General features: G+C 34.4%; 2 protein-coding genes across 2 annotated transcripts in view; one reads left to right on the top strand and one right to left on the bottom strand.

Moving 5' to 3' along the window:
- LOC135079572 (bumetanide-sensitive sodium-(potassium)-chloride cotransporter-like) overlaps window positions 1-3,387 on the bottom strand; it is a 43,793-nt gene extending 40,406 nt beyond the window's left edge. The window contains exon 1 of the mRNA XM_063974224.1: window positions 2,672-3,387. Within this exon, the coding sequence (XP_063830294.1) occupies window positions 2,672-3,070 (399 nt within the window). The 5' untranslated portion in view covers window positions 3,071-3,387. The remainder of the gene's footprint in view (window positions 1-2,671) is intronic.
- Window positions 3,388-9,367: 5,980 nt separating this feature from the next.
- LOC135079181 (THAP domain-containing protein 5-like) lies at window positions 9,368-11,552 on the top strand. Its single transcript, XM_063973769.1, has 4 exons — window positions 9,368-9,799; window positions 10,034-10,278; window positions 10,504-10,557; window positions 10,968-11,552. The coding sequence occupies exons 1-4, from the start codon at window positions 9,699-9,701 to the stop codon at window positions 11,135-11,137; spliced, it is 570 nt and encodes a 189-aa protein (XP_063829839.1). The 5' UTR covers window positions 9,368-9,698; the 3' UTR covers window positions 11,138-11,552.
- Window positions 11,553-12,410: the final 858 nt, after the last annotated feature.

The following is a 12,410-nucleotide window of genomic DNA, read 5'->3' as shown; positions in this document are numbered from 1 at the left end:
CAATAATATTTACAAAGTGCCTAATAAATGATAACCCATCACCTATGAAGCAGATAATTAATGGGATATATTTAAGCTGACATTAACTTATTAAGTAAAGAAACAAGGATCAAAGGCCTGCTTAACACTGAGGACGGAACCACGGAACAAGTTTCTCAGTCAAAAAAATTAGCATTAGAGACACAATCTGAGATTTCTTCGATTCTCTTTGCATCCTGAAAGCAAGACATTTGAAAAAACCGTATCGTCTCTTACAAAGAAATCTAATAGCTAGAGACCTTTTTCGAATGGACACAGGTATCCAAGTGGGACATATTCAGCCAAATGATATCGGTAAAATCAACTCTATCGCCTCTGACATTGACCTTTTGCGCAGACGTTACACTTTATCGTGCCCGCCAAAAGTTCCAAGAACAATCAAGTCTACGTGCCGACAGACGGGAGCAAGAGATTAAAAAGGTCCAAGGGGTAGTTCCATGCGGTCGGTCCCTAAGACGTCAGCCGAGGCTATAGGAAGTCACCGCCGGCCATGCACTTATCCAATTTGCCGCTATTATGATTTATTGGTGCGTCCATCCAAGTAGGCGCCTCTGGCCTAGACCGCTCGATTAGAACTCGTGTTCGCTGCGAGCGTGCGATTCTCTTGGGAGTTTTATGTCGAAACCTCTCTTCAACTTTCGTGCGTTGTTTCAGCCAAATCCTCCCCAAATATTTACACGACGGGTCCTGCGCCGCCCGCATCCAAGTACTTCCCGCGATCTTTACCAGTTCATCGGTCCATCTATAATATTGGGAGGGAGGCCTGCCCATACTACGTCTTCCAGTCAGTCTTCTTCAACTTACTTTTGGAGTATTTCAATCGTTCTAAAATTGGCCTCACCTTCATAGCGTGGTCCAGCGGCAAGAAAGTGACTCTATGTATATCGACTCGGAGGTTCTGGTTTCGATTGTCAGATCAGACAAACAAATGTTACCATCCACTCAATATAAGACGAAGGCTGTCGGTATTGGACTCTCTGATGGCGTCTTTTTTCTCGAAGCTTTCTGGGGATAGTTTTCTGAGAGCACATAGGTACTACATATAGATAAATATCTAATAGTTTACCTACTTGTGGTTGGTATTTTTCGCCTGAAAAGTAGGTATTTCAGGCTCTTTGGACTTGGTCTTCAGCTTCACTTCTAAATCCGTTTCTTTAATGGTTGTCTGGGATAGTTCTACAGTATTTTGACTTATCTCAACTATTTGATACTGGAATTCGCGTCGGCACCGCTTTTAGTGGAGCCCCTGCCCTTACGATGGACATTGCATTATCGAGGCGGGAAAGAATGCCGACAGTCCTTGGAGGTCGAGATGGTGTTGCGAGGGGGACGGTGGACGAACCACTACTAACTGACGCTAACCAGAATCAATGAATGGTGCCAAGTTAAAACTTTTTCAAATAACTTTGAGAGAATGAGTTAAAAGTTAAATAAAAACAATTTCACAATGAAAACTTCTTCTCTAAATATTTCTACTAGTCCAAAAACATTTTTAAATACCTTTAGACTCACATTCACAGAATGACTTGGTCAGATCAAGTCTATAGGTAAAAGGCCAATATTCTCACAATTAGCTACCTCATTATTGTATTGTTTAAAATCAATATTTAATTAATCATATGCACAAGAAACAAATAAATTAGTCATGAAATAGTCTAGTATATCTGACAAATAAGTTTTTACTAGGTAAAGTCAGCATCAAATAGTTTATGACACCCAAAGTAGTCAAAAAGTTGAGGTTGTATTTTTGTCAACTTTTTGCCCACTTTGGGTGTCAAGAACTATTTCACGCTACTGTCTCTAGTTCAAACCTATTTCCAACAATGCCATTTGAAATCCAACATTAAACAATCCAAGGCTAATTATTGTTTGAACAAACAGAAGCACCTATTGTAGCATTATCTTGATCAACATGTGGACATTATGCAGAAAGCTTTGTGTACTTTCAGTTGTTTTATAGGCAATGAGATCATCGGAGTACCTGACCCATTGCAGTGAACGGATGTTGGTATGTGCTGTATGATATCAATGGGTCTAGGTAATAACTTGAAAATAATGGAGCTGCATTTTTAATTTTATCAATGTTTTCACAGAGGGAAAACCAATGAATGGAGTACCTATTATAGTCTGTATAATAACTTAGTTTGAAAATAGTACATATTATTTTCACAAATAATACATTTTCTGGTAACTAGTAGCTAGCTAGATGTCTCCTACAATTCTACATAATATGGCCTCAGTGGAGATCCTTGAGGGAAAGATAATGAATAAACATTGTAACTGTGGAAACTTTGCTGATTTCTGTCCTATTTTTTTTTTGTGTGATTATTTGTCTGTGTATCAAAATTGTTTGTTTCCCAAATATAATAAATAAAGAAATAAATAAATAAACATCAAGTGCATTTAGTTTCAGTTTTTTTTTTTATTTTATGTTATTCGTTAAATTAATTTTTAGTTTTGTAAGGCTGTTGTAAGGTAATAATTCAGTTTTTTTTAGGCCACATTTTCCCCTAAATCCTAATGACACATTTTTCATAAAATTATCATTAAGAAGCCTAGCTTTCTTATTTCTTTATTTATAACATACAAATACCATCTACAGCCTAAAATAATTATTTGTTTGTATCCTCACCTGAAATCTTGTCGTTGACGGCTGATCCTTGAACCGGGAGGGCTTCTCCATGTCCCTAAAGCTGCTCTTCGTCATCGGCGATTTAGCCGGCTGCACCACCACCCCGCCATTCGACACAGAGTCGACCAACAGCCGGTCTTTCTCACCCGCCTCCCTACTCTTGAAATGCAACCCCGATTCCACATCCTCACTCTTCGGTATCACCTCAGAAGGATACTGGATGTTACCATTAGTCGCTGCCATAGACTTAGCAGAACTAATCTTCCTAAATCTACCGATAATAACATCTTCTTCGTCGTTAACGGGCACATGAAGTGTTTCCGCGGGCTCGGCCGGCTTAGAAGCACCCGTTTCCGTCTTCACTGGACTCAACTCAATGTCTTTCTGAGGGGAAGTCATTGTGTGATTTGAAAAACACAGTTACAGTCTATTTTAATCAAATAATACAGTCATTTCAGTTCAACTAAGCGATATAGATTCGAAACGCTAGCATTAAATTCTTCACTTGTTGACACGAATACCGACCATGCGGTATTGAGAATAGAAATTAAATCGTCAAAAATTCAAAAGAAGGGACTGAATTATTATCGTCATATTTAGTTAACACAAAATTTAACGAAATTAAGTTAGAACATTTCAAAGTCACGCGTAAAACACGCGCGCGATTTTAACAAATTGTGGACGCGACCATTTCTGATGACTTTCAATTTGACAACTGACTGACTGACTGAACCAAAGAGCATAAAAGAGTAAGAGACGGCACTCCATAGATATTTTTTGAGCTCACGCACACATATGCATTTTAGAGAACGACCCGCAAATCTTTACCAACCGCACAAACTACGGGCGGAGCTACCAACATAATGCCTTATTTTCTGACAGTATTAGTGACGTTCGTAATAACTTATCGATTATCGATACTTTGCTAGGGTTGTAATTGCATATCGATATCTAGTATAGGAACCTTCAATATTTTAATGATTACTATTTTTATTTTATACTATGTGTAAGTAAAACGAAGTTTTGTAACGTAAATTATTTATTTCGAAATAAAATAGGTATATTACAATAAGTATTGAACATGACATAGCAGTTGTAGGCATGAGGAATTATTGAAAATTATAACAAAGTACAGAAATGATAATTTTGTAAACTTTTATTTTCACAACTTTTTCTAAGAAAAAATAGGATTTTTATTTATAAACATCTTTAATTTTCTTATCAGCTGATCGAACCTCAGCCTCAAGATTACTTTTCAATGCTTTGTTGCTGTGCTTTTTTACTTTTGTCAGCAAAATTGTTTTCACTTTTTATGAAGCTGTCATTAATGATTTTACAACTTTTTCTTAGAAAAAGGTAACTTAATATTTTAAACATCTTATCATAAATTTCTTTATTATGTTGTTGACATTTAAACCAACTAAAATTACAATTTGTACTCAACATTAAGAAAATGAATTTTCCAACATTTTCCATATATATCTGGTCGGCAATATGGTCATGATAAAATTGTTTAGCTTCATTTACGGTGGTACATAATTGAATTGTTGGATAAACGAGACTTTTTTTATCATGCCACCATTCGCGAAGAGATATATATGCATACAAATCATTGTCAACAGGAGTTTTCACGCTCAAACACTCTTCATAAATTAAACAAGAACTGTTCTGTAATAGTTTGGCAGCTAAATACCCGCTTACATATACTACTGGTTGGTTTTCAAGGCTACACAAATTTTCAATGGGCTGTTCTAAGTTTTCAGGGTCCGGGATAGACAACACAGGATAAAATTCAGTGTCTGTGGAATCTTGAACATTAATTTTTATTTCTGTTGTTTTTAAATTAGTTTTTAAAATGTCTTTATATTCCAGCATATGTTTATTGTTGTCTGCTTCACAATTAGCACTTCTGCTATGAGGCACTTTCAGCCCAGTAACCATGCTTGTTTTAAGCGCTGCAGTAAAGTGCGTGATAGTGGGATTTCTATTGGTTACACTGTGTTGCCTAATGATTCCAAATAAGTTTTCCAGAGAGTCTTGGTTAAACTGTCTAAGGTTCATATATTTAAACCCTTCATTCTTTAACTTTTCCCAAATATCGTTTAAGGATTTGATAGATATTTGATATCCCTTTACGCATTTAACATTTTTTAGTATCGTGTTTTCTGCTGTTATAAATTTTATGGTTTTTAACTTATCAGTATAAAAGGTCCAAGACTCAATGTGATTACTTGATGTGGAAACATTTTCCCGGATCCCTTTCTTTACGTCATTTAAAGATGATGGACCATTTGTACAATCAAATAGTTTATCTAACTGTTCAATCACAAATGCTGTATCATTGCAATCAGAAACTTCTTTCCATGCCATCATTTTTAAAATAGCTGCCACGGTATTACTCAGAGCATGCGCAGCATACTTCACCCTCATCTTAGTTTTGAATGTTGGATTTACAATGGTACTATTCAGTTTTTTAAAATTTTAAAAATTTCTGTTGTGTTCTTCTGCAACTACCAAATGCCTCCATTGTGCAATTTTTCCATCGAAAGACATATTTCCACTTTTAAAGAAATTGTTTCGTAATGATTTGAACAAGTGAGGGATGTCATAGATTATAAAAATTTTGTCATTATTTACAGAGAAAAAGTTGCTATCTATGCCTTGTCCACAGTTTCTTTTTAACATGTTAAGAGCTCCTATATTTGTAGATCCCTGATCACAAACTGTTGTTAGAACCATAAATCCGATTTCTTTTAATTTTTTGATGATGTCCGATATAATTTTTGCCAGTTTTGCTGTTGATATTGTGCCTTCCACAAAATAGTGCGCAATATATTGTTTGTATTTATGTTTAGCACCCTGTATCATAAACACTAACGCATGGTCTGCAATTTTCTTTTCTCGTCCCATGTTCTCGCCCTCTCCATAATCCACGTAGCCATCCACTTTATCAGCAATTTCGTTATAAATTATCCGTTTCTTTAACGCCATCTCGTCAAATATTAACGAGCAATATTTATTTTCCTTTGGCATACTTGATGCTTTTGCCTCTAACATATCAATTATATTTTTATTTATACCAGGCTCCATTGGTATATTTTTTAAAATCCTTTGGAGCGTTTTAGTGCTTGGTAGCGTAAACAGCTTTTGCATATAGCGGTATGCTTTAGGGGACCGTTTAAATATAGCCAAAGCATATATTTTGTTGGCTAAAGTCCACCTTTTTCCTTGTGACTTTTTTTTGTTATTCTGCACTACATCCTTTACTAACGATGTCAGCACTTCCGAATCTAACTTGTCTAAATTCACTCTTGACTTCGCTATATTCCTTATTGTTTTTTTTGCATTTTGTAACTGTCGCCAAAGCCTCTTCTCTTTAATTGTAAATGTTGATGAAGTGTCTGTAATAAAAACATTTCCATTAGTAAAAAAAACAACATTAAAGCAAATTGAATTGAATATTGGTTAATTAATCAGCAATTTTACTTAGTTTTTTAAATTAGGTATGTTTTATCTTACCTTTCATTTCAATGTTTTTCTTAGGTCTTTTATAACTGTGGACTAATATTTCTGCCTGTGCATCTTGATGGCAAATGTTTTTATCATCTGAAATATTATAAATATGCAAATAAGTTTAAAATTTATTTTGTTGTTTTATGAAACATATTATTTCCAAATCAATCAATCATTATCAAGTTTTAAAAAAATGCAAAGACAGGATAATGATAGCTCTTCTCATAAAATATGAAGCGTGGGCCCACCTTCAATAACAATGACATAATATTAAATTAAAGGCATTTAGAGGTTTTAATGTTCTGCATTCTGGATGCGGTCTGCGGGTATGTCAAGACAATCTGTAAGTGGTCGTGATAAGGCAATCAGTCACGTGTGCTTTGCGTTCTTTGTTCGTATCCTCACGGTCAAATCGCATTAATATAAAATGTACAGAAACCTAGAATGTTGTACATATAAGTTCATTTTGACCTGACTGCAGACTGCAGAACGCATCCAGGGTGGCATTCTTTAGTTTGAGGGAAGGCATATTTTAGAAGGTAAATAATTAGTTTGTACACTTACCATGAGTAATGGGTTTATAGGTCATATGTTCTGGTGCATTGGAAGTAGAAGGAAGAGGTTCAAAAGTTGTTTTCGCAGAAATACCAGAATCTGGTATATCCACAGCTCCCAAACATGTTGAATTTAGTTGTTTGGTTGTAGTTGTAAGGGGAACTGAAAGCAGATAATGAAATGTGAATTGGGTAATAAAATGTCATGTTCTTACCCAACTTTAGGGTACAATCAGTCTAGTACATGTCTTGCTCACATTAAAAATTACTAGCTTATAAATATTATTAAACTAGCTGACCTGGCTAATTAATGTAGATTGCCTAAAATTTTTCAAATTGGTCCGGTACTTTTTTTTAAAGAATTTGTATTACACAAATTACTAAAGTCCCTCTAACTCAACACACATTCTAAGCTAAATTGTGTTACGAGTGGGTTTACTACAATATTCAAGCTGTGGGGTTCTAACCCGCACTTTAGGCTATCTTGGCTTCGAGTTACGGAGCCGATCAAATACAAACAAACAATTAAATATTTCCTTTTTATATTATTAGTATAATTTTAGATAAACATACCTCGTTCAACTGGATTTGACTTCTTTGGAATGCAATATGAATGATCATAAAGAACTGTAACAAAGTATAGATATAATTAATCATTGAAATTATATATTATTTATTGATAAGCATACAACACATGTTTGTGGTTACAAAGAAAGAACCTTGTTAAATTGCAATCGGTTGGTTTGTTTTGGAAACCAAAGAAAATTAATTAAGACATCTAAATAATTCAGAAAAATTGATAGATAGTAAATTAAATTTAAAAAAAATAATTGAAGTCATCATCATACCTGTCTTGAGGTTTTCTTTATTGGAGTCTTTTACATGAAGAGGAAACTCTGTCAAAACTTCATCTGGCAAGATGGGATTGCTCAATTCCAGTGTTGGAATAGCTGAGTTCTTCAGCCGAGTTCCTTTGGCATTGAAGGATTCAGGAGTGAAGTGCCCACCACAAACAAACTTCAGTTGGTGTAACTTTTCAATAGGTACATATGCTAAGTCTTCTATGCCAGCATTTTTAACCCACATTCGACAACTGAAATAAGAAATACCTATTAGAAAAGAAAAAGAATAACAAACTGAAATTTATTCATCAACTAATTTCTTTTAGTATTGTTATGCAATTCATTTGCAGAGTACGAAACAAAATACTGAAATTAAAAATTGGTTATGGTTATTTACTGTATGATTAAAAATATTAATCCCAGCCTTTAAGTTTACACAATCAGTAAAATTATCTTGTAATAAATGAGTGTTATTAGAAACTTACCGGTCAGAATCCAGAGGAAACCTACTCAAAAGTAAGGGTGATCCACCACGACTTCGCCTCTTATTACAAATAACGCACTTCTTGTTGTTTCTACTCTCCATTATCAGTAGAAGCCTAAAATGAAATAGGTATTAATTAAACAAAGCCTATAATTTCTCTCCAACCAGTGTCAATGCCCTGGTTCATGCATTTACCAGTTTTGAAAGTACATTTACATTTTCATCACATAGGGTTGTTTTTAATGAAAAATAGATTTGTAATAGATCTAATATTTCAAGTAAGTAGATAACATACCCATTAAACAGAAAAGTAAATAAGAGTTTAAACTTCTGTAGAAGTTGAAACACAGCTTATTTAAAAGAGTCTCTATCTCACAAAAAACATAACACTGAACAGCAAACTTTATCACGCCCGATACGGAGGAACTTAATCAACTCAACGTAAACGACAGAAAAGTTTATTTACAGTAATATTGCACCAAATCTGAGAAAATAACTTCACACGAATCAATTCGCCGGTTTAAAACTCAAATTCAATTGACAGACATTTTTTTTTCATTTGTCAAACTAACAATACTACCAACATAAGGACACTAACAATTATTTTTAGTATGGTGGTATTGATCCGCGGGTTCCCCTGCTATAGTGAAATCAATCCAAAATGCACTTTATTACTTAAGGGATAAGGTTGTATATCAATTGCTACATATAGAGACTAGTTTTTGTATGAGAAGTGTCTACCCACTGGACTGAACCGAATGAATGAAGAACTGGAAAAATCGATTAAAAATGCTTGCTTTGTGGCGATGCACTAGTGAAGATCCATAGAGCGAGAAGATCCGATTATTCAATTGAAAATAAACATTCATTAGACTAGTTTTCGCGTATGAAAGATCCGCTAGATGGCGGGACGTGGATGTGGGGTCTGACTGCTGCGTGATTGGTGGATTTTGAAATATCTGTCAATGTCATGTCAAAAATAACCAATCATGCAGCATTTGCACCTCGCGTTTAAGTATTGCCATCTGGCGGATTATTCATACGTGAAAACCCTCATAATTAACAGACAATACGACAGGGCCCATATTTTTGGCGTAAGGGTTGCAAGTGCAGTTGCACTTTTTGATTGAATCGAAAATCGAATCCGTCATAACTCCATACAAAAAAGGCCTTTTGACCACTTTTCGACTGCCCCGATTGCGCTAATTTTTAACGTCTCCAATACATTAGCGCTTCTTCACAGTAGCGGCGTAAGGGGGGGGCGGTGGGGGCGGTCCGCCCCGGGTGCCAAGTACGTTGAGTTGATTAAGTTCCTCCGTATCGGGCGTGATAAAGTTTGCTGTTCAGTGTTTTGTTTTTTGTGAGATAGAGACTCTTTTAAATAAGCTGTGTTTCAACTTCTACAGAAGTTTAAACTCTTATTTACTTTTCTGTTTAATGGGTATGTTATCTACTTACTTGAAATATTAGATCTATTACAAATCTATTTTTCATTAAAAACAACCCTATGTGATGAAAATGTAAATGTACTTTCAAAACTGGTAAATGCATGAACCAGGGCATTGACACTGGTTGGAGAGAAATTATAGGCTTTGTTTAATTAATACCTATTTCATTTTAGGCTTCTACTGATAATGGAGAGTAGAAACAACAAGAAGTGCGTTATTTGTAATAAGAGGCGAAGTCGTGGTGGATCACCCTTACTTTTGAGTAGGTTTCCTCTGGATTCTGACCGGTAAGTTTCTAATAACACTCATTTATTACAAGATAATTTTAATGATTGTGTAAACTTAAAGGCTGGGATTAATATTTTTAATCATACAGTAAATAACCATAACCAATTTTTAATTTCAGTATTTTGTTTCGTACTCTGTAAATGCATTGCATAACAATACTAAAAGAAATTAGTTGATGAATAAATTTCAGTTTGTTATTCTTTTTCTTTTCTAATAGGTATTTCTTATTTCAGTTGTCGAATGTGGGTTAAAAATGCTGGCATAGAAGACTTAGCATATGTACCTATTGAAAAGTTACACCAACTTAAGTTTGTTTGTGGTGGGCACTTCACTCCTGAATCCTTCAATGCCAAAGGAACTCGGCTGAAGAACTCAGCTATTCCAACACTGGAATTGAGCAATCCCATCTTGCCAGATGAAGTTTTGACAGAGTTTCCTCTTCATGTAAAAGACTCCAATAAAGAAAACCTCAAGACAGGTATGATGATGACTTCAATTATTTTTTTTAAATGTAATTTACTATCTATCAATTTTTATGAATTATTTAGATGTCTTAATTAATTTTCTTTGGTTTCCAAAACAAACCAACCGAATGCAATTTAACAAGGTTCTTTCTTTGTAAACACAAACATGACTGTGTTGTATGCTTATCAATAAATAATATATAATTTCAATTATTAATTATATCTATACTTTGTTACAGTTCTTTATGATCATTCATATTGCATTCCAAAGAAGTCAAATCCAGTTGAACGAGGTATGTTTATCTAAAATTATACTAATAATATAAAAAGGAAATATTTAATTGTTTGTTTGTATTTGATCGGCTCCGTAACTCGAAGCCAAGATAGCCTAAAGTGCGGGTTAGAACCCCACAGCTTGAATATTGTAGTAAACCCACTCGTAACACAATTTAGCTTAGAATGAGGTGTTGAGTTAGAGGGACTTTAGTAATTTGTGTAATACAAATTCTTCAAAAAAACTACCGGACCAATTTGAAAAATTTTAGGCAATCTACATTAATTAGCCAGGTCAGCTAGTTTAATAATATTTTTAAGCTAGTAATTTTTAATGTGAGCAAGACATGTACTAGACTGATTGTACCCTAAAGTTGGGTAAGAACATGACATTTTATTACCCAATTCACATTTCATTTTCTGCTTTCAGTTCCCCTTACAACTACAACCAAACAACTAAATTCAACATGTTTGGGAGCTGTGGATATACCAGATTCTGGTATTTCTGCGAAAACAACTTTTGAACCTCTTCCTTCTACTTCCAATGCACCAGAACATATGACCTATAAACCAATTACTCATGGTAAGTGTACAAACTAATTATTTACCTTCTAAAATATGCCTTCCCTCAAACTAAAGAATGCCACCCTGGATGCGTTCTGCAGTCTGCAGTCAGGTCAAAATGAACTTATATGTACAACATTCTAGGTCTCTGTACATTTTATATTAATGCGATTTGACCGTGCGGATACGAACAAAGAACGCAAAGCACACGTGACTGATTGCCTTATCACGACCACTTACAGATTGTCTTGACATACCCGCAGACCGCATCCAGAATGCAGAACATTAAAACCTCTAAATGCCTTTAATTTAATATTATGTCATTGTTATTGAAGGTGGGCCCACGCTTCATATTTTATGAGAAGAGCTATCATTATCCTGTCTTTGCATTTTTTTAAAACTTGATAATGATTGATTGATTTGGAAATAATATGTTTCATAAAACAACTAAATAAATTTTAAACTAATTAGCATATTTATAATATTTCAGATAATAAAAACATTTGCCATCAAGATGCACAGGCAGAAATATTAGTCCACAGTTATAAAAGACCTAAGAAAAACATTGAAATGAAAGGTAAGATAAAACATACCTAATTTAAAAAACTAAGTAAAATTGCTGATTAATTAACCAATATTCAATTCAATTTGCTTTAATGTTGTTTTTTTACTAATGGAAATGTTTTTATTACAGACACTTCATCAACATTTACAATTAAAGAGAAGAGGCTTTGGCGACAGTTACAAAATGCAAAAAAAACAATAAGGAATATAGCGAAGTCAAGAGTGAATTTAGACAAGTTAGATTCGGAAGTGCTGACATCGTTAGTAAAGGATGTAGTGCAGAATAACAAAAAAAAGTCACAAGGAAAAAGGTGGACTTTAGCCAACAAAATATATGCTTTGGCTATATTTAAACGGTCCCCTAAAGCATACCGCTATATGCAAAAGCTGTTTACGCTACCAAGCACTAAAACGCTCCAAAGGATTTTAAAAAATATACCAATGGAGCCTGGTATAAATAAAAATATAATTGATATGTTAGAGGCAAAAGCATCAAGTATGCCAAAGGAAAATAAATATTGCTCGTTAATATTTGACGAGATGGCGTTAAAGAAACGGATAATTTATAACGAAATTGCTGATAAAGTGGATGGCTACGTGGATTATGGAGAGGGCGAGAACATGGGACGAGAAAATAAAATTGCAGACCATGCGTTAGTGTTTATGATACAGGGTGCTAAACATAAATACAAACAATATATTGCGCACTATTTTGTGGAAGGCACAATATCAACAGCAAAACTGG

The sequence above is a fragment of the Ostrinia nubilalis genome, chromosome 16 (assembly GCF_963855985.1).
Source record: "Ostrinia nubilalis chromosome 16, ilOstNubi1.1, whole genome shotgun sequence".
Taxonomy (NCBI): domain Eukaryota; kingdom Metazoa; phylum Arthropoda; class Insecta; order Lepidoptera; family Crambidae; genus Ostrinia; species Ostrinia nubilalis.
This window is presented reverse-complemented; position numbering and strand designations above follow the sequence as displayed.

Excerpts from the sequence above, each read along its gene's own strand:
- LOC135079181 (XM_063973769.1), top strand. The coding sequence starts at position 9,699 with ATGGAGAGTAGAAACAACAAGAAGTGCGTTATTTGTAATAAGAGGCGA. Across the intron at positions 9,800-10,033 it reads TTTCCTCTGGATTCTGACCG|TTGTCGAATGTGGGTTAAAA; the intron begins GTAAGTTTCTAA and ends TTCTTATTTCAG. Across the intron at positions 10,279-10,503 it reads TAAAGAAAACCTCAAGACAG|TTCTTTATGATCATTCATAT; the intron begins GTATGATGATGA and ends ACTTTGTTACAG.